The following is a 20,536-nucleotide window of genomic DNA, read 5'->3' as shown; positions in this document are numbered from 1 at the left end:
ATGGACAGATAAGTGGATGGATGGTTGGATGGGTAGGTGGGTGGGTGAGTATGTGGGTTGTTGTCTGCTTTGTGTGAGCTGTTTTGCTAAATGCTTTATCTTCTGTGGTCTCATTTCATCCTTCAAGGACTCTCAGGGTGCAGAGCTCACATTCACCACTCGAGGGCAGGGACTCTTCCAAGCTCTCATAATAATCCACAGACTTTGGGAGCTCAGAGCTAAGCTATCAGTCCAACTAGTATTCAAAATCATTCTCCGAATGCTTCTTACTATTAAACAAAAGTCTCTCCCCCACCCAAACCCCCACGAAACCCCACAGAAACTCAAGAACCACCTTGACAGCAGGCCTTTCCACGGATGGAGACCAGCTCGACGCAGCAGCCTGCCCAGGGTGGGTGCCACCGTAAACAACTTCTAGAACTCCCACGGTCGGTGCCGAGGGAAAACGCCCACCCCGACTCCTATGGCAGCCACTCCCAGAGATGTGCGTGCCCACAGAAAGCCACCCCACCCTGCCATCTTTGCCCAGGATGAGGGAAGGCCCTGGGGACATCCCCAGCCCCGCAGTGAGGTGTGGTCAGAATGGCGGGCAAGCAGGGATTCCGGGGCGGAGAGCCCGGGCTCCACGAGTGGGAAGAAAGCCCCTACTTCCATCGGTGTTCTCAGAAGGAAGGTCCACGTTGTCCTTGTCGTCTACTGCAGGTTCTTGGGAAGGCATGACAGAATCCTGCAAAGACATGAGCATTACAAAGTGACCAGTCAGGTGTCACAGTGTAGCTTCTGGAGATACCCTGTGACTTTCTAGAATCACCTCTTCTGGCATACACATTGTAGCGTGTCTGACAATACATGTTACACAAGTGTACCTGGTAACATTGTTGCCCTGGAGGTGGAAAGACCCACATAGAAATCTCCTGATTCCACAGGCAGGGTGACCACGCAGCACCTCGCACTGTGACCTTTCCAGCAGGTGCTTTAAAAAGCAGGGCGTCTGTTCATAATGCTTGGTAGTCTCCCTTGCCCCCACGGCTGCATCAGAGTCCCAGGAGGCTGAGGTCACCCCTGCCACAGCCCCCTATTGGCGGACACCAGGCTCCAGGCATTGGCATCGTTTGGCCCCCGACTGACTACATCTGTGGGGCTGGCCTCGTTTCTTAGGCCGACGCGGACCTACGGGACCCCACATCCCAGGGCTCAGCAACATCGGGGTGCGACAAGGTCTGGACTCTGTTCTTGTCCCATCAGGGGTGACGGCCAGAGGCCCAGGAGCACAAGCGAGCCTGGATGCTCAGTAAGGGAACGAACAGCATCTCAAAGGGCTGGGAGCTCCGACTCCAGGATCGCGGGCTGGTGGTGAGGGTCACACGGCACAGGTCCTGGCGTGCGGAGCGTCATGGCGCTTTCCCCTCTGCTCTGCTCGAGAGCTGCTTCGTGCCTGGGGTCCACACAAGCCTTCCCTGGCCCCCCACCTCCGTGCCAGATGCTGCCCCACGAGTGCTAGGGGCTCACGGGGCTCGGAAGAGGGGCCCCGTCCCAGCCCCTCCTCTTGCCTCGCTGGCGGCAGGACCCTCTTTGGACAGAGGGGGACTGAGGGCCGCCAGGGTCAGTGTGGGCAGTGGGCTCGAGGCTGCCCCCACCCGCGGGCCCCCGGGGCCCAATCCGGCCCACACTCACCATATGCCTTTTGCAGGTCAGTGGGACGAGCACGTGGCAGCGTTTATGGACCAGCAGCTTGCAGTTGATGCATCTGTAGCCCTGCCCCGCGAGGCCCCATATCCTCTCGCTGCACCGGCCACAGTACGCTCTCTGCAAGGACAGCGACCGTCACGCCGAGGGCCTCGGCGCCCCTGGAGCCCGCGCCTCACCGCAGGGGACCCAGCTCAGCACTGGGGCACGTTGCACCTTCCCTGACGTCCCGAAAGATGATGGGGAGCTAGACAAGAGGTGGCCCAACCAGTGGGTCACATCGGGCACCAGGCTCTGCCCAAGCTCCGGGCCCCCTGCTTGGGTCCGTTCCCAGGCTGGGGGAACCATGGGGTCCCGCTCTGGCAAGGGTGACAAGACCCCTCCACGGGCAAGGCCCTCCCCTTGCTTGCAGGGACCGGAGGGGATCCCAGCCCTTGCCGGGTCATGTGCCGAACAGGGTGGCGCCCCGTCTGGTGCAGTGACCCAGGCTGAGGGGGGAGCGGGGGGCATCCACACACCTCCCCCGGACAGCCACAGAGAGACTAACTCCGCCTGGCATTACGTGTCGCATGTTGGCCGCTAGGGGCAGCCTGCGATTCTTGGGTTTTTGGGAGTTTTAAAGATTTTCCCGCGGTCAATCTTCGTTCTTCAAGCTCTAAGTAGCTGAAACTAATGGCAATCGTCAGCTGGTTTGGTGATGTTTTCCCCACGTTGGGCTGTTGAAAGGGCACGAAGATGACTGTGCTCAGAAAGCCGGTCACACGCGTGGCCGCACGTCTGCCGGGTTCCCGCGACCATCTTTCCTGGCTTGAACTCCCTGGCAGGCTTTAGCCTCTTCTGCCGTTTTTAACAAATTCCCTTTTTTTTTTTTTTTTTAATTTTTTTTTAATTTTTGAGACAGAAAGAGACAGAGCATGAACGGGGGAGGGGCAGAGAGAGAGGGAGACACAGAATCGGAAACAGGCTCCAGGCTCTGAGTCATCAGCCCAGAGCCCGACGCGGGGCTCGAACTCACGGACCGCGAGATCGTGACCTGGCTGAAGTCGGACGCTTAACCGACTGAGCTACCCAGGCACCCCTAACAAATTCCCTTCTTTTGAGAGAGTCTCTGCTCCTGGAGACAACCGTGAAGCACCACACTGCACTGCAGTTCATTCACGACGGCTGATGGAATCCTCTGATGGGTGGACTCGGGCAGGGGCCGGGGGGTGGGCGGATCGGGGTGACACAGACAGGCCGTGGGCCTGTGCTACGGGCTACGGGCACCAAGAAGCCGACTCCTCGCCAGCGAAGCACCGAGCTTGGAAACCAGGGCCTGAGGGGGCTGGTCCTGGCACACAGGTGCCCCAACCACGTTTGCTAAGGTTAAGCAAACACACACTCACACACCCCACGTCACTTTTAACTTCGGAAAGAGAAGAATTTATTCCGAGTCCTCCCTGTTGCCTAAAGCGTCTGTCCCACGAGCTGGCAGGCACAGAGGGTGGGCCCGGCGGGGAATGGCCTGGACGGGGCGCAGTGGACGGCCGCGGGGGCCACGGTCTCATGCCGGGTAAATGCCCAGCTTCGCATTCAAAGGAGGAGCTTCAGGTATGAAGATGGGTTTCACTCTCTTCTGCGTGTGTGTCTGTCAAACACCATTTATGAAGCCGTGAAACAAAAGCACCTTCTTACGTAACCCACCAACACGCGCAGCCTTCCCATCGTCACCCCTGAACAACCTAATCTGCAACGCTTGGCTCGCGGATAGGGGCAAACTCACAGCCGATCGGTGCCTTTGTGAGGTAACACATTCTTCCCAGAGATGAGCAGGGGCCGGGCCGGGCCAGCCGCTGACCAGCAGCAGCGTGCCCTCGCTTGTCCGGAGAGGCTATCACACGTTGGCAAGGGCTCTCGATCTCAGACCTGTGTGTGACTTGTTAACACTTCACGAGACATCACGAAGAAATAAAACAAAACCTAACCCCCGAGCCACGATTCTCTGATATTCACATGAATTAATAAGTTAATGGGGTAAAAACATTTTAAGTCTCCTTACACACCACTGAATCTGTCCCTTGCTCGGATTTCGCATCAGCCGTTCTAGTTTTTGGCCATATTGAGCTCTCATCTGAGGTCGGAGCCTTTGGTCTGGGTTTCTGCTGCTTCTTGGGGGGTGGGAAAGGCGGCTCCCACCAGGCCCCAGACCTGCTCCTCTCGCGGCCTGATGGTTCAGCCAGTGGTAACTCCAATCCCTAGTCCAGGGGCAGGCCAATGAGGACCACCACCTGTGTTTTCCAAATCAAGTTTTACTGGAACAGGCCCTCACTCGTTTGTCGACCCACTGCCTGCGGCTACTACACTATGATGGGGCGGTGGCTGCAACAGAGGCCTTGTGGCCCAGCAAGTCTAAGGTATCTACTCTCCGCCCTTAACATGGATTTAACAGGAATTGCTTGCTAACCCCTGTTCTAGTCGCTGGGACCAAGAAGCTTAGGAGAAATCCTCGACGGGCATTTGCCAGAGATGCTCACGCCCCGGGGCTTCGCAGGGCGGGACTCTGACCATCAGTCGCATCCTGCAGAGGGGGCCTCGCCCTCGTGCCCCCCCCATCCATGCTGCCCGTGTCTCCTGCTCCAGGACAGAGGTTTTCGTTTCTTCTCCAGAAACTCGCCGGATCTCTCCCTTTGATTCACCGATGGAACCTTTTCTCGTTGTTCTGGAAGAAACGTCATGTCGACGGCAAATAACGATCCAGGCAGGTGCCTTGGGAAGATGGCCGGCGGTGTGACTGAGTTCACTCACTTTCCGCCCTTGAGTTGCCGAGGAGGACGGAGGAAATGACCTCTTGTGGGCTTTTTGCCTGTAGGTCTTGCCGATTCCTGTAGAAGAAAGCGCGGGGCTCTGCAAACATCCTTTCAAGTGACAGGTGGAGTTGAAGTGCACAGCCCTGTGATTAACACAGTGAACGGCACGGAGCCAGCCTCCAGGGCTCAGGCAACGGGACGTCGAGCCAAGGACAGTCAGGCGGGAAACCAAAATTGGCAACAAATTGCGCACACATCTGCCTCCTCATCTGCGAACGACCAAACGATCTGAGTCGAGGGTCTTTGGACAGGCTCCCTTCTCCCTCCCCGTGTGTGGGCAAACCCACTCTGGGGCTCTGGGGACAGCTGAACATGTATAACAGGGTGGGAACGGGGACGGGCAGGAGGGGCAGGCAGGGGAAAGCAGAGTCAGGGTCTGCACCCCGCAACCAGAGAAATGGGGTTTTCTCCTACAATCTGCAGGGGGGGACAAGCGGGCCCTGGTCTGTCTTGCTGGGTGGGTGGGCTTCGTCTTGGACCGGTGAGTCAGCTGTGATGAAGAAACGGTGTTTCACCAGCAGTCAACACGGGGGAGCAGGACGCCTAGAACCTTCTGTGATATCCCGAAAGGTGGCTGGTCCCATCTGGCCGAGACCCCTCTCTGTCCAGAACCAAGCTGGTGCCCAGATGTGCAGAAAGAGAAGCCTCCTGGCCGCAAAGCTGGATGGTAAAATAAACACGGGGAGGGGGTGGCAGATGTTTCGCATCCTGGGAGTTGGGATGTTTCCATTTCTTCACGTTGTGGGCAGCCTCCTTTCATCACAAAAGTTCCTGTCCACACCCAGTCAGTCCGCCCAGGGATGTGACAAGCGTCCATTATTCATGCAGCCACACCTCTGTCCTCAGGCACTGGCTTGCTGGTGATGCCTAACCTCCCCCAAGACACCCGACAGTCCTTGGAGCCCGTGCTCTCCCGCCACCCACCTCGGTTCCCAGGGTCTTTCTCATTCCTCACAGACGCGCCCCATTCTTTCTTGGTCCCTACACAGTGCCCTGGGTCTCCCCTGGCTCCAATCATCGAGGAGCCCACGTTCAGAGTCCCAGTGACCAGAGCACTGCACCCAGTGGGGGGCAGCGGGTGCATATGTGACGGGGGCACAGAGGAAGGGCTGGATAGTTGTCCAAGCCAAGAGACAGAAAGTAAGACGGAGCATGTGCTCCGAGAGCATGGGGGCGGGCGCACCGGGCACAGCACTCAGCACGTGCAAAGGCCCTCAGGTGAGCACGCGTGTGGCTGCTGGAACAGGTTGAATGGTGTCCCCGAATTCATGTCCCCTCAGAACCTCCAAATGAGGCCTCATTTTGAAAAAGAATTTCTGTAGAGGTACTTAGTTAAAATGAAGTCATAGTCGATCAGGTGGGGGCTAATCCCGACGGACGTCCTTACGAGAGAAGAGAGGCCATGTGAGGACAGAGCAGACATCGGACTGCAGCAGCCACAAACCCAGGACCGCCACAGCCCCCGGGAGCTGGAAAAGGCTGGAAGGATGCTCTCCTAGAGCCATCAGAGGGAGCAGAGCCCTGCCCACGCCTTGGCTTGGGGCCTGTGGCTCCGCAACTGGGAGAGAAGGACTTGCTGCTTTAAGCCCCGTCTGTGGCGCGTGGATCCGGCGGCCCCGGGACGTGAGGGGCCTTGGCCAGTGAGGCACCTGCAGGCACCCCCTCCCCCCTCCCCCACTGTGAAGCGGACCAACCACAAAGCCACACAAACCACATCATTCCTGGAGAATGTGACAGCGTCCTGAAGAGGAACGACGGAAATGAAGGGCTGGGCAGCGGGCCCACCTGGGTGGCAGACATGGGCGGTGAGGGGGCCCCGGGGCACACAGGAGGTCCTCGCGGCCAAGAGCACACGCTGCGGCTGGTGTCATCCCAGCAGAGCAACACCGAGATGCACACACTGCATCCGTCAAACAGCCACCACGTGCAGGAAAGGCCTGACCAGAGCCTCACTGTGGCTCATTTCTGGAACCCGCTGGCACGGCCTCCGCGGCCCTGCCCACTCTCCGCGGAAGGGTCCTGCTCAGGCCGGGCCCCGTGTCGGCGGCACTCACCCTGTTAAAGCGCTTGGCCTGGAAGAGGTGGCCGTTGGCGCGGTGCAGCTTTCTCCATCTTCTGGCTCCGCGGCGGTAGACGGACTCTAGGGAGGATAGAAGACGGGTAAAGGACAGCCCCGCGGCCACCAGTCCCCCCCCCCACACGAGGACAGGAGCCCGGTGGCCGTCAGCCCGCGGTGACGGCCGCTCCGTCCAGGGGCTGGCGCGACGGTGTGCCCGGCGGCCACCCTGGCAGGGAGGACAGCAGCTGGGCGGCCCCCGAGAGGGTCCGGCCAGAACGTCACTGGAGGCCAGCCCACTTCCAAGCCCTCCTCCTTGTTTTCCTTTCCACCCTCCTTCCTCCGGGCGCGGAAACCAGGCCCCCTGTTCCACACTGGGATGTGGTTCAGAGGGGCCATGAGCTCACGTCTCACCATCCACAGAGGGGCCGCGGCTGCCACGTGGAGTCCACGGTCAGCCAGAAACACAGCATTCGGCCGGGCGACCTGCCCACCCGGACACACAAGACCCCCTCCCGGTGTCGCCGGCCTGACACATCTCGGGGCAGAGGTGGGGCAGACAGGCAGGGCACTCGTGCTGAGTCGAGCGTTACCCAACACGTCGCTTTCAAAACACACGTTCGCCAATCTCAACTTGTCGGAAGGACACTGCTGATCAAAAATGCCAGAGCCAGTTGGGGAACTAGAGCCGCTGGTTTGATTCTTCCCTAAAAATGCTCATAACTCGCTCCTTCCAAAAACTCTGAGGCAAACGCTGACAAACAAAACACTCAGGATACAACGGGAAGCTTTGTGCTTTTATAAAGTTCCGCAGTGAAAGCCACTTTCATGAGCCGTGGAAGTGCCACGAATATACACCACTGTGGAAACTGTAACGGAATGTTTTTAAAACAAGCAAATTAGCAGCTCTGGCTGGACAACCACTCGGAGCCTGCTTCCCTCCCTTTAAGCGGGAGACCAAGAAACAAGAAGTCGGATTCCTCTGCGGCAGGAGCCCCACAGCCGGCGGGCAGCTGGGGCTTTGGCAGAGGCCCATGCGCTGCCCAAGGACCCCTCAAAGGTTTCCCGCCACAGGCTCTCAGCAATTCCCGGACAAGAGCAGGGCCTGGAGGGAGGTGGCACCAGCCTCCACCTTCCTGCTCTCCCCCTGCGAGTTCACACCTGGGCTTCAGGCCTGGAGTCCACAGGAGGCAGTACCACCCTCAGTCTATGTGTCCCTTGCCCCTAAGGAGTCCCCGGTGACCTCCAGGGCCTTTGCCCAGCTGACAAGGTGTGTCCAGCCACACCCAGGCCTTCCAGGCCACCTGGCTTGCTTTGAGGGATGCCTGGCTGGCGGTGGGTCTATGCTGACGTCCACAGGACTGGCTGTCCCCACGCATGGTGATCACATCCGCTGCCCCTCCCTGGATGTGGCATTCACAACCCCCAGGTGTCCTGAAGAGAGAAGGCACTGAGTGACAGACACAGACCAGGGGACACAGAGATACAGAGGGAACTGAGCTGGCCTGATGGGGACACACCAGCACCAACACTCTGGCTTTCTTGAATCCGGCCGACTTCCACACGGAAAATATGCCCTAAAATATGTCTAAAGATATGCCCAACCGGATATCCTTCAAATTTGTTTAAAGTCGGCCAAAACAAGACACACAAAGATGTCCTAGCAGAGGCCAAGGGGCATTAGGGAATGCACAGCAGGCAGGCACACTCACCGAGGGGACAAGACCAAGGGCTGCACGTGGCCCGCATAGGCCTCACTCCACACACAGCTCTGTCCCCTCAAAAGACTAGAACTTACACATGAGGAGCAAAACGACAACAAATTCTATAAGGAAATGTAGGAGAAGATCTTACTAATATGAAGGCGAGAAAAACTCTGAAAACACAAAAGGCAGTAGAATAAGGAGCGAGTGCACCCGAGTGCATCAAAACAAGCACGCATATTCATCCAGAGGCCACCAGGGAAGCCAAAGAGAGTCGGCCTACAGTATCAGCACACACACGTGGTGAGGCTTCGTGACTCAGGATGCACACACAAGTTCCATAAGTTAACAAAGGAAAAACATGAACAAAAGACAAGAACAGGCATTCCACAGAAGACCGACAGTGAATGAAAATGACCAGAAGCCCCACCTCGTGAGTAATCAGGGAAACCCAAAGGCACCTCGGTATCCTTGATGCCTGAGCGGTGGGCCCAGGTTAATCTCCCACAACCCCGACGTACAGCAACCTGGAAGCTGCTTATTCTCCGAGAGGGGGGGCTAACATAGAACCGATATTTGTGGGGAGGAACATTTGCTTCCTCCATGACCTAGCGATTGCATTACTCCTTGATCAAAGCCCAAGAGAAACTGTCGCACACGAGCTGGGGGACATTCAAGCACGTCTGAAGATGCCCAGGGTCACAGACAAGAGGATGGTAAATGGACGCGGTGAGCGTGCGGCTGCACCACAGAGACCCGACCGGCGGTAACACCTGACCTGAGCCACCTGCAGCATGACAGATACATCTTCGAAAATCAAACTACCTAAAAAGTCAATAGAAAATGATATATTGATACATATAAAATGGGCTTTAGGAAACGGTGCCACTCTTACACAACCACAAAATAGACAAAATCAACAACAAATTGTTTTAGGATCCATAATCACGAGATGAAATTGTTCTAGTAAGTGAAAGACCAATGCCAAGTTCAGGACAGTGTGGCCTCCAGGTGACAGGTCACAGGGGTGGGTACGGGTTAAGCTCTATCCTGGCTGGAGGCTATGGGAACAGCAATTTACAATTTCAGACTTGGGAGGAAGGGTGCAGACCGCAGGCAGGCCCGGTGCCCCTCTGGTTGACATCGGATGAGTGTGTGGCGCCTTCGTTACCGCCAACGAGCTGACGCGTCAACTAAGGCACACGCTCTGCCCCACTAACTTTCCCCTGACGCGCTGGTTCGGGCCCAGACAACACCCTCGATCCCACACGGCATGTCGTCCTTCCGCGGACCCGCTGGTGGTGGCGGTTTCTCAGCCGGCCCCGGTTTTGGCGACCTTGCTGGCCTTGAGGAGCGCGGTCAGACTCGGGTGCCGGCCTGGGGATCTAGCCTGGGGCTTCTCTCACGACTGGACTGGGATTAGCACTTCCTTAACTTCTGAACCAAACTGAGAGCCTTTCCCGGAAAACCCAAATTCCCACAGTGGCAAACACCAAAGCGCCCAACGCTTTCGAAGCTGAGTCTTTACTGGAATGTTCCCCAAGTGCAGGGCCGGACGCAGCTGGATGGAACCCACTCTGCCCTCCTGAGCCCCTGATCTCAGAGGTGACGATGGAGGCTGTGGGGGCCCGATGGTCCCCTCCCCTCAAAGGCCACGGCCACCGACCTCACGGGCCACCGGCTCAGGCAACGGTCGCGTTCGCAGGTCCTGGGTTTCTGCCCGGAAAGTCACGGCCCTTATTCCCGATCCGAAGTGACAGGCACGGTTCACAAAGGAAGAAAAGAGCACGTGTCCTCAGAGAGCACGTGCGTGCAGAGGCGCGGCTGCTCTGGGGAGAACACGGGCCCCGCGCCCCCACTGCTCGACCACCTCGTCCCCCTGATCCCAGTGCCCGCGGAGCCCGCCCACAGACGCGTGGGGGGCCCGCGTGAGGCACGTGGAGCTCGCCCACAGTCCTGGTGGCTCCCAGGGTCCCGTCTCGGCTGTGCGGTCAGGGCCGAGCTCCGGGCTCGGGCTGTGCCCTCCGGGGCCCGTCCTGGGCGCCGCAGACGTGGCATCGCGGCAAAGCTGGGCCAGCTCCGGGCGGCGCTGGGCCCGCGTGGGCTGCCCCCACCCCCCACCTCAACTCCAACCCTCGGAGGAAGGGCTGCTCGCCTTTGAAATTCTATAATTAGGAGGCTGTGGGGAATTTTAACGAGCTCGGTTTCTATGGCAATCGAGCGTCTGGAGGGCGCCGACGAGAACGGCCGAGGAGCCGGGAGATACGCCCTGCGCCCCGCAGACGCGGGCCATGGCGTGGGGCGTGCCGAATGTCCCGGCCCCTCTCGTCCCCGGGCAGCGGACCTCGGCCTGGGGTGACCAGCTCAGCCCCGCGCGGCGCCTCGGAACCGGGTGCGAGTGGCCGCACCACGTGGCACATGTCAGGGCACAGTGACTGGATGGCCGGATGCCCCCGGGGAGGGGGTCCCACGTTGGTGACGAGGCCCCAAGCGAGGCCGAGGTGGCTTCGGGCCGCGGGGTGGGAGGTGGCGTGAGGTCGACACTGGGGTCTCGGGGCAGAAGGGGCGCTGCTCCGTCAGGGAGAGCAACCTCCCCCGCGCCCCGGCTCTGTGCCCCCGAGGGCGGGGACCGCCGGGCTTGGTCTGTGACACAGGACAGCAATGACAAAGAGCATGTTTTGGGCTAAGACGTCTGAGATGCCCTGGTCACTCGGTCATCCAGGACTGTGTGCAGAGCTGGTGTGAGGGGACAGAGGCGGGGGGCCGGTGGCCCTGCCGGGCCGTTCTCTGCGCCACATCGCCCCGCCGGCATCTGGGCTCACGGGACACTCCCGCCAGGTCACATCCCACTGAAAGGCTCCTACTGCGTCCTTCACGTGACCTTGCGCAAATAGCAGCTTGGGGGATCGGGTGGGATGTCAGCCCGGCTGCGGGGAAACTGTGGGGCCGCTGCACAGTCTGGCAGGTTCTGAGGGACGAACACACGGTCACCGTGCCAGGGGCTGGGGCCGCGGGGTGGGACAGGCGCAGGACACAGGACTCGTGCACCTGAGGGGTGTCCCCGATCACAAGTCTGCCTCTCAGCATCTCCTTCCAGCTGGAGGTGTGGGTCAGAGGGTGCTGAGCCGTGGAAGGTGGGCGAGGAACCACAGGGACACAGGTGGCCATGGGAAAGGTCTTGGGACCACACAGCCGGGAACCACGTGATGAGGGAGGCGGGTGGCCTTCTCGGGTCACATGAGCCACAGTCCTTGTCCCCGCGGGAAGTGTCGCACCTGCCTGGCTTCTACCTGCATGGCAGGGGCCACCTCCTCCCCACAAGGACGCAGCACAGGACACGGCCTTGTGACAACACCACCACAAAAGGTCTAGGTAAGTACACGGAAAACACAGGTGCCTGACTGGCCCGCACGGGAGCTAAGCTGCTGCCCGCATCTCCTCATCCCCGCAAGCAGTCAGCGCCCTCGGGGGGCACTAGGGACACAGACAAAGTGGACAGAAGACTGTCCTCCTGGAGCTGACGGCAAATGACGATAAACACCATGAATATTTAAACTAGGGGACGAGGGGATGCGGAGGGGACAGCTGGGCAGTGACACGCCATGGGGAGCGGCCCAGTAATCATGGGGTCAGCCCTCGGGACGGGCACCCGGACGTGCCCCGGGGCAAGGCTTCCTGGCCCATGGCGTGTGCGAGGCACTTGTCATCATAAGTCCTGGGTGCCCTCGCTGGGAGCACACGGGTACGGGGCCACCCCAAACCTTGTCATTGTGCAGGCATGGAAGGGTGCTGACGAAAACGGTCAGAGCAGGGTGACCCCCAGTGATGTCCTGGGTCCCGGGCAGTCACATGACCGAAATGGCCCGACCAGGCTGCCGAGAGGGACTCCCCTCCCCGGGGCAGGAGCACCAGGCCAGGTCACCACTGGCTGGGTGGACATGACGGGGGCAGCATCCACACGACAGGAGGCCACAGGAGGCAGGAGTGAGCCCACGCGGGGACCCCCCCCCCCCCCCCCCCCCCGTTCTAGGCTAACCCAAGGCCACACCCGCTGGCAGACCCTGGTTTTAAAGCTTAAATTGCGTGAGGGCCGCACAGCAGAGCCTCTCCAGCAGGGGGAGTGGGGACACACTCGGGCTGGGCTGCCATGCATGACATCCCTGCCAGCCCCCTCTCCCGATGGCCAGGACATAAGGGCAGAGAAAGCCGGGTCAACGAGGAAGGGACGGGGAGGCGCTGCCGTGTCAGTGGCCGGGGCAGGGGACGCAAAGCGCTCCTCCTCCAGAGGGAAAGGCGCCGCGGACAGACGCAAGTGACGGGGACACGCAGGACGCCAGCTTCAGAACCGATCTCTGATCGGCTCTAAGGACCCAGCGAGGTGCACGCGTCAACCACGGTGATGGAGCACCCATGGGGGCGCAACCCCTTTACCTTCGGGAGGACAGGGTCGTGGGCCGCCGAGGGGTCCTCACAGCCGCCCTTCCTCACCGAACACCATCCACGTCCTTGAAGAAGACCAATCCTAAGAGGTGTTTTGAGCGAGAGGAGTTGTAACAGTTCAACTTTCGAATAATTTTATCACAAATATCTTAACGTTTGGTGGTACAAATCAGCGTTTAATGAAACAGCTGACCGAGGGGTCCCTGGGTGGTTCAGTCAGTTAAGCGTCCAACTTCGGCTCAGGTCATGATCTCATAGTCCGTTCAGTTCGAGCCCCACGTCGGGCTCTGTGCTGACAGCTCAGACCCCGGAGCCTGCTTCAGATTCTGTGTCTCGCCCTCTCTCTGCCCCGCCCCTGCTTGTGCTCTCTCTTTCTCTCTCTCAAAAATAAATAAACATTAAAAAAAAAAAAAAAAAAAAAAGAAATGGCTGAGCGAAATTTCTGAAAGAGTCTATGGAAAGATGTATACCAACTTCCAAGTAACCTACTGCAAATACACTCATGAGGAATGCAACTCTTCCCTGTGTGGGGGTTTTCCTCTGTGGATTCACTTTTACAAGCTGCTCACAGCTGCCCGGCGCCCCCACGGCTGCAGCAGGACCAGCCGCCCCTCCCACGACACCTCCCACGACACGGGAGCCAGAGCCAGGCTCACCAGGGAAGCGGCAGCTCCAACCAGGAGAACAGGCACCCGCGTCCAATCCTGCCTCCAAAATCAAACCCTGACAGCAGGAAAACCACCATGGAAAGTGCCAGGGCCTCACAGTCAGACACATGAGCAGATGAGACGATGCCAGGAGGAGCGCTGTGTCACCAGGGCCACCTTGTGTCCTCAGAGTTTTTTTTTCAGTGTTTATTTTGAGAGAGAGTACGGGGGTGGGGGGGCGGAGGGGAGGGCGGGGAGAATCCCAAGCAGGCTCCGCACCGTCAGTGCGGAGCTCTAACTCACGAACCGTAAGATCCTGACCTGAGCTGAAATCCAGAGTCAGACGCTGAACCGACTGAGCCCCCCAGGCGCCCCGTCAGGCTGCTTGGTGAGTCCTTGGAGGCCAAACAGAAAGGCCTGCAGCTCCTGGGCAGCCATCAGGAGACAGAAGCCGGGCTCAGCGTGCCCAGGAAAACCCAAGCCTAAGGAAGGGGCGCAGCCAGCCTGGACTCCTGTGACACAACACCAGAGACGAGGGGGTGGGGAGCACCCAACAGTGACTCTCGGTCTAGAGGGTGGAGGTCTGAGCAGGATCAAGGCGCAGGTGCGGTGGTCCCCGAGAGGCCTCCTCCTGGCCCGAGGACGTTCTCGCTGTGTGTTCACAGCAGAGACAGCTGTTCGGCTCTCAGAAGGGCAATGATCCCATCATAAGCGCCCTGCCCTGTGATCTCAACTATCACCTCCCCGAGACCTCATTTCCCAACACCATCGCGTTAGGGGTTAGGGCTTCCGTATAGTTTGCGGGGACACATTCGGTCCCTGACATCCTGCCCCAGTCTCCCCAAGTCTGTGTTCTTCTCACATGCAAAGTACACTCGTGCCACCCCACCGACCTCAGGCCTCAACTTATCCCAGCATCACTTCTTGCCGTCCACGGTCTCGTCTCCATGAGGCACAGGTGAGACTCTAGGTACGATTCACCCGGAGACAAGACTCCCGTCCAGCTGGGGACCTGTGACTCCAAAACAAGACGTGTGCTTCCAAAATACAATGTGGGGACGGGCCTGGGATGGCCGTTCCCACTCCAAAAGGGAGAGACAGGAAGGAAGGAAAAGGTGCTGGGGCCCGAGCGTGCCCACAACTTAGCAAGGCAAGTCCCGTTAGATCTTAAGGCTGGAGAATAAGCCCTTCTGGGCCGATGCTTTGCCCTCGGGCCCACCAGGGTGGCATCGTGGCTCAGCCCTGCGAGGCTCCCTCGAGACCCTGCAAAGAAGGGAGCCTGCAACCAGCCTGCAACCAACCTTCGAGGCATCCAGTGGTTCCCGAGCTGCACAAGTTCAAGGCCAGAGGCCAAGAGGCCAAGCAAAAAGCAGCTGCTAAAAGAAAAAAACAAAACCCAAAAGACAGCCCAGGTAGACATTTCGGCCGGCTCTTGGTACTGGGGAGACAAGAGCTGGAGACTGGGGTTCTGCTAACCTCCGGACCTTCTGGGTTGACATTACTGAGAGACGTATATGGAAGCGGGGCAATGGGCCAGCCTGAGCTGAATCAAGGTGATTTGCCCAAACTCCGTCTGCCAAAATAAAATTACATTATCTCATGAGGAAAATAACATCATTCAGAGTGCCTACCTAGTTTTTGAAACACAATATCTGATATTCAACCAAAAATTACCAGGCAGGCCAAGAAATAGAAGCATACTGAATAGTCTACAGAAATAGACTCAGGTGATTCAGACATTCAAATGTATTTAAAAAGATTAGATGAGGGGCGCCTGGGTGGCGCAGTCGGTTAAGCGTCCGACTTCAGCCAGGTCACGATCTCGCGGTCCGGGAGTTCGAGCCCCGCATCGGGCTCTGGGCTGATGGCTCAGAGCCTGGAGCCTGTTTCCGATCCTGTGTCTCCCTCTCTCTCTGCCCCTCCCCCGTTCATGCTCTGTCTCTCTCTGTCCCAAAAATAAATAAACGTTGAAAAAAAATTTAAAAAGATTAGATGAGAGAATTTCACCATCAAATGAGACCCAGAGAAAAAGAAGCCCTAAAAAATCCTAGGATTTCAGAAATTTAAAAGCAAAAAAGAGTAATTGATGTTAATAATTCGGGAGAAAGATTTAAAAGCAGATTATACCAAATAAGACACATCAGTAGAGAATATCCAGATTGAAGCACAGAAGGTAAAGAAAACCAGGATGGAAAAAAAAAATACAGAAAAGAGCATAAGAGACAAATGGGATATAGTGAAAAAATGTGGGTATGCAGTCCTGAAGGAAGAAGGCGGGAGTGAATGGGGCGCAGGTGAAAAGATACTGGCTGACATTTTCCAAAAAGACAAAAGACATTATACCCTAGATCCAAAAAGCTCTATAACCTCAGTTGGGATAAATTCAATACCTCCCTCTCGTTCACGGGGCTGCTGAAATAGGAGAACAAAGACCACTTTAAAAGCAGCCAGGAAGAAAAAGAGAGAGAAAGAGAGAGAGAAGCATCACCTTCAAGGGAACAAGACTGACAGGTGACTTCCAGAAATAAACAACGTACTCAAAGTGCTGGGAGAACCCTGACTGCCGACACTCGTGCACCCAGCGGGAAATAGCTCCCCCAAATGAACGCAAAACACATCTTCGCACAAACAAAACCAACTAATTATCAGCAAATCTGTGCTAACAGAAATACTAAAGGGGATATTTCAAACAGAAGAAAAATGGTCTCAGACATAAACATGATCAGGCAGGAAGAAATCAAGCACATCAGAAGGTTATAGAAACAGGTAAATCTGAATGAGCACCATTTAAAACAATTATTAATGGGGTGCCTGGGTGGCTCAGTCGGTGAAGCGTCCAACTTCGGCTCAGGTCATGATCTCACAGTTTGTGAGTTCGAGCCCTGCATCGGGCTCTGTGCTGACAGCTGAGAGACTGGAGCCTGCTTCGGATTCTGTGTCTCCCTCTCTCTCTGCCCCTCCCCCACTCGCACTCTCTCTGTCTCTCAAAAATGAATAAACGTTAAAAAAAATTTTAAACAATTATTAATGATGATTTCTGGGGTTTAAAATATATGTGATATCCACATGCATGACAATAATAGCATAGAAATTGATAGGGGTTAAATATAACTGAAGTGTTCTAAGTTTCTTGCCTTACCTGGGAAACAGTACAAGTATTTAATTTAACGTACATTCCAAGAACATGTTTTGTAATTTCTAAGGCAGCCAGAATATTTAAAAAATGTATTTTTTGAAGTATTTTTAAACAAAGCTAATAAAGGGGGGGAGAGTTCAGAATACTAACACTTGACTGAACCTAGGGCAGGCGAGAAAGGAAGGTGAAAAAGAAACAGATGGGTAGGTTGTAAAATGAATAGTAAGGTGGCAGATTTAAACTGTAACATTTCAGTATCACATTAAATGTAATTGGACTAAATGCTTCAATTAAAAGACACGGACTGTCAGTCTACACTAAAAGCAACTTCTGCTAGTACAACCTGTTTTCAAAATATGATACAGAAGAGTTGAAAGTAAAAGGACACCACGTAAACACTATGTTCTCCTCCCCCTTGGCATATACAGGTGCTAGTATAGTTATATTGATGCTGGACAAAGGAAACTTGCAGGCTAACGGTATCTTTCATCTTAAAAATTTAAAGATGGTAAAAGTATCAATCCGAAAAGCAGATATCATGATCCTAAATTTGTATGCACCCAATATGACACAAAACACATGATGAAAAACTCACAAAATTAAAATGAGAAAGACAAACCCAATAATTTAATAATATCTATAGATATTAAAGATATTTTAAAACATAATAAAGCTACGAACTTTCAATAAATCTTTAAAAGTCCTTCAAAACATGACTAAAGATGACGAGAGAAGAAACACAAAATTTCAATACTTGATTTCTATTTTAAAAATTAAACAGCTTTTTTTCGGGCGCCTGGGTGGCGCAGTCAGTTAAGCGTCCGACTTCAGCCAGGTCACGATCTCGCGGTCCGTGAGTTCGAGCCCCGCGTCGGGCTCTGGGCTGATGGCTCAGAGCCTGGAGACTGTTTCCGATTCTGTGTCTCCCTCTCTCTCTGCCCCTCCCCCGCTCATGCTCTGTCTCTCTCTGTCCCAAAAATAAAATAAACGTTGAAAAAAAATATTTTTTTAAAAATAAAAATTAAACAGCTTTTAAAACTTTCCCACAAAGAAGACTCCAGGTTCATAGAACTTTACTGGTGAATCCTTCCAAATAATTAAGTTAGGACTAATATCATTTTATGTAAAATGTGCTTAAGAATTAAAAAAAAAACATTTAATTTTATAAGGCCAAACTACCTCGGTGTTAAATTCTGACAATAACGTTACAAAAAAGGAGAATAATAGGCCAGTCTCTGTCACAAATAAGGTTGCAAAAACACCAAACAAAATGTTAGCAAAGTGAATCCAGCAAACTACAGAAAAGGTAAGCACCACAATCAAACGGATCGCATAAAGGGAGTGCAGGGGTGGGTGACGTTCAAGTCAATCAGTTAATTTGCCTTATTAATAGAAAAAAAGAGAAAAGTATGTCAAGAGACAAAGGAAGCATTTGATAAAATCCAACACAATTCGGGACAAAAACTCGACTAGGAATAAGATAGAACCGCTTTAATTTGATGGTGGGGATTTTCAGAAGGAAAAAAATCCCTTCACAAACATCCTTAATGGTGAAATTTTGCAAGCTTTCCCCAGATCAGGAGCAAGAGGCTGCTGGTTGTCACCACTTCTGTTCCACATTGTTTGGAAAGGTAAACACGGCCAGTGCCAGAAGGCAACAGGTGCAGAGTTGGGAGATGGAAATAAAAGTTATTCACCGACTGAATGATTGTCTAGGAAATCGAAAGGTGTCTGCAGATGAAGTGCCAGCATGAATGTGTGAATTTAACATATTCACAAGGTCGCTGGACAAAAAGTCAACGTGAAGCAACTAACTGCATTTCTCAATACATTTCTATCAACAAATAAGTTGTATGGAGAACTATAAAAGTAACATCACTTAACATGAAGTTAAATATCAGTGAAGTGCTCTACAAACGACATGCAGGGCTGCTGTACAAAAGGCTATAAAACGTTACCGAGAGAACGTGAAGACCGCACAAGTATATGCTCGGGGGTTGGAAGCCTCAATATTGTCGAGACGACAGTTCTCCCGTGTTGATCTATAAATTCAAATGCAATCCAAACTGAAACCAACCAACCAACCAACCAACCAAACAAACAAACAGCCTCCCTGGGTTTTGGGAATTTATAAGCCAATTGTAAAATCTGTATTGAAATTGAGAAGGCAAAGAGGAACCAGGAAAATCTTGAAGGAAAACAAAATCAGAGGACCTACAACGCACGATATGAACGGTTATCATCAAGCTGAATTAAACCAGTGTGATGTTGGTATAAGAGATCACTAGGACAGAAGGCCAGAAACAGGTCCCCACACACAGGCACCTAATTTATGACAAGGATGCCACTGAAATGTGGTGGGAGACAGACGGGCTTCTCAAGAAATGGCCCTGGTTCAACTGGTTACCAGCAAGGATGCAAACGACCCCGACCCCTACCTCACACCACACACACCAAGCTCACTCACAGGAGTCACGGGAGTCACGAAAGCTTGCAATCGTGGAATGAGAGAGCATGTTCAGGTCCTTGGGGCAAAGAGGCATTTCTTCAACACACTACCAAAAGCACTAATTATGACATAAGAGTCCATTTTCTGTTCATCAAAAGAATGAAGACGCAAACCGCTGGGCGTCGGAGCAAATTTGTGGTGATCACAGACCTCACGACCAGAATACATGCAGTGACCCTACAGATCGATAAAAAGGACGCACAGCCCAACTGGGTTGTTTTTAAACGCCCCAATTTTGAGGGGCGCCTGGGTGGCGCAGTCGGTTAAGCGTCCGACTTCAGCCAGGTCACGATCTCGCGGTCCGGGAGTTCGAGCCCCGCGTCAGGCTCTGGGCTGATGGCTCAGAGCCTGGAGCCTGTTTCCGATTCTGTGTCTCCCTCTCTCTCTCTGCCCCTCCCCCGCTCATGCTCTGTCTCTCTCTGTCCCAAAAATAAATAAACGTTGAAAAAAAAAAAAATTAAACGCCCCAATTTTGAAAGTATGCAGAAGACGTGGGCAGGTACGTCCCAAAAGCGGGTCCTGAGGAAAGTCCAGAAGTATGCGGGAAGAGGCGATGAGGAATGCAAATCGAGACCAGAATCTCGTTTCGTTTTACGTCGGCTCTGCTGGCACACCTGAAGAGCTTGGTGACACCCCCACGTGCTGGACACCCCCCCAAAGCCTGAAGGGGTGCGATGAATTCACACTCATCACGGGGGTGGGCTGGTGCACACGTCCTAAACCCCTGCACTCTCCAGAGTGACAGAGGGAGGGCCTTTTGCACATTAAGGAGAGGACTCGCGTAGCTTCAGAGGGAGTGAGGCGTGACTGGAGGGCTGGGACCCCACACCCAGCCTCTGGGGAGGGGAGAGGGGAGGCCCGCACCTCACCCTCTGCAGCTCCCCCCTCAGGCTGCTCCCGAGTTGCACCCTTTATGATACAGCAGCAAACTGAGGAGTCCTCCTGAGTTCTGTGAGCCATTTTGCACATTCCTGAACCTGCGAGGGGGTCTTGGGGACACCTGGCTGCTAGTGGCTTGGTTGGGAGTATCGTGGGACCCTGGCAGGTGCCTGAAATCGGGGCAGTCTTGTGGAAGCAACCTGTGGGGCCTGCACTAACCCCGGGCAGACGGTGTCAGAACGCAGTTCAATCGTACGACACTCGACTGGTGTCACGACCGGTGGCTGGTCTGGAAAGAATCCACACGAGTGATGTCCGGAAACAGGGCAGGGCGTAAACTGGTGCAGCCGCTTCAGGAAAGATGGCAGATGAAACACGGCTGGCTGGGCCCAGGCCCCGAGGCTCTGCGCACATCCACGTACACGGACGTGTGCAGCAGCTAAAAACTGGAACCTTCGCGAGCGCGGCGGGGAAAGTCGCAGTGAATTCACGCAGTGCCCGATAGGGCAAAGGGAATGATCAGCCAAAACCACATCCGACACTCTGGGGAAGTCACACTGACAGGATGCTGACTGAGATCCTGTAGGATTCCACAACAAAAAGTTCGAAAACAAGCAAAACTATCTGCCGGCGG

The 20,536-nt window shown here is 55.0% G+C and overlaps 1 protein-coding gene across 1 annotated transcript in view; it reads right to left on the bottom strand.

The window, feature by feature from the left end:
• Nucleotides 1-20,536, bottom strand: part of PRKCZ (protein kinase C zeta) — an 80,840-nt gene that overhangs the window by 26,809 nt on the left and 33,495 nt on the right. The window contains exons 2-4 of the mRNA XM_040458784.1: nucleotides 6,587-6,672; nucleotides 1,675-1,806; nucleotides 649-727 (exon numbers count right to left, since the gene is read on the bottom strand). Of these exons, the coding sequence (XP_040314718.1) occupies nucleotides 649-727; nucleotides 1,675-1,806; nucleotides 6,587-6,672 (297 nt within the window). The remainder of the gene's footprint in view (nucleotides 1-648; nucleotides 728-1,674; nucleotides 1,807-6,586; nucleotides 6,673-20,536) is intronic.

This window comes from Herpailurus yagouaroundi, unplaced genomic scaffold, assembly GCF_014898765.1.
Source record: "Herpailurus yagouaroundi ecotype Mexico unplaced genomic scaffold, PumYag 77, whole genome shotgun sequence".
NCBI lineage: Eukaryota > Metazoa > Chordata > Mammalia > Carnivora > Felidae > Herpailurus > Herpailurus yagouaroundi.
The sequence above is the reverse complement of the archived record's forward strand: the minus strand, read 5'-3'. Positions and strand labels throughout refer to the sequence as shown.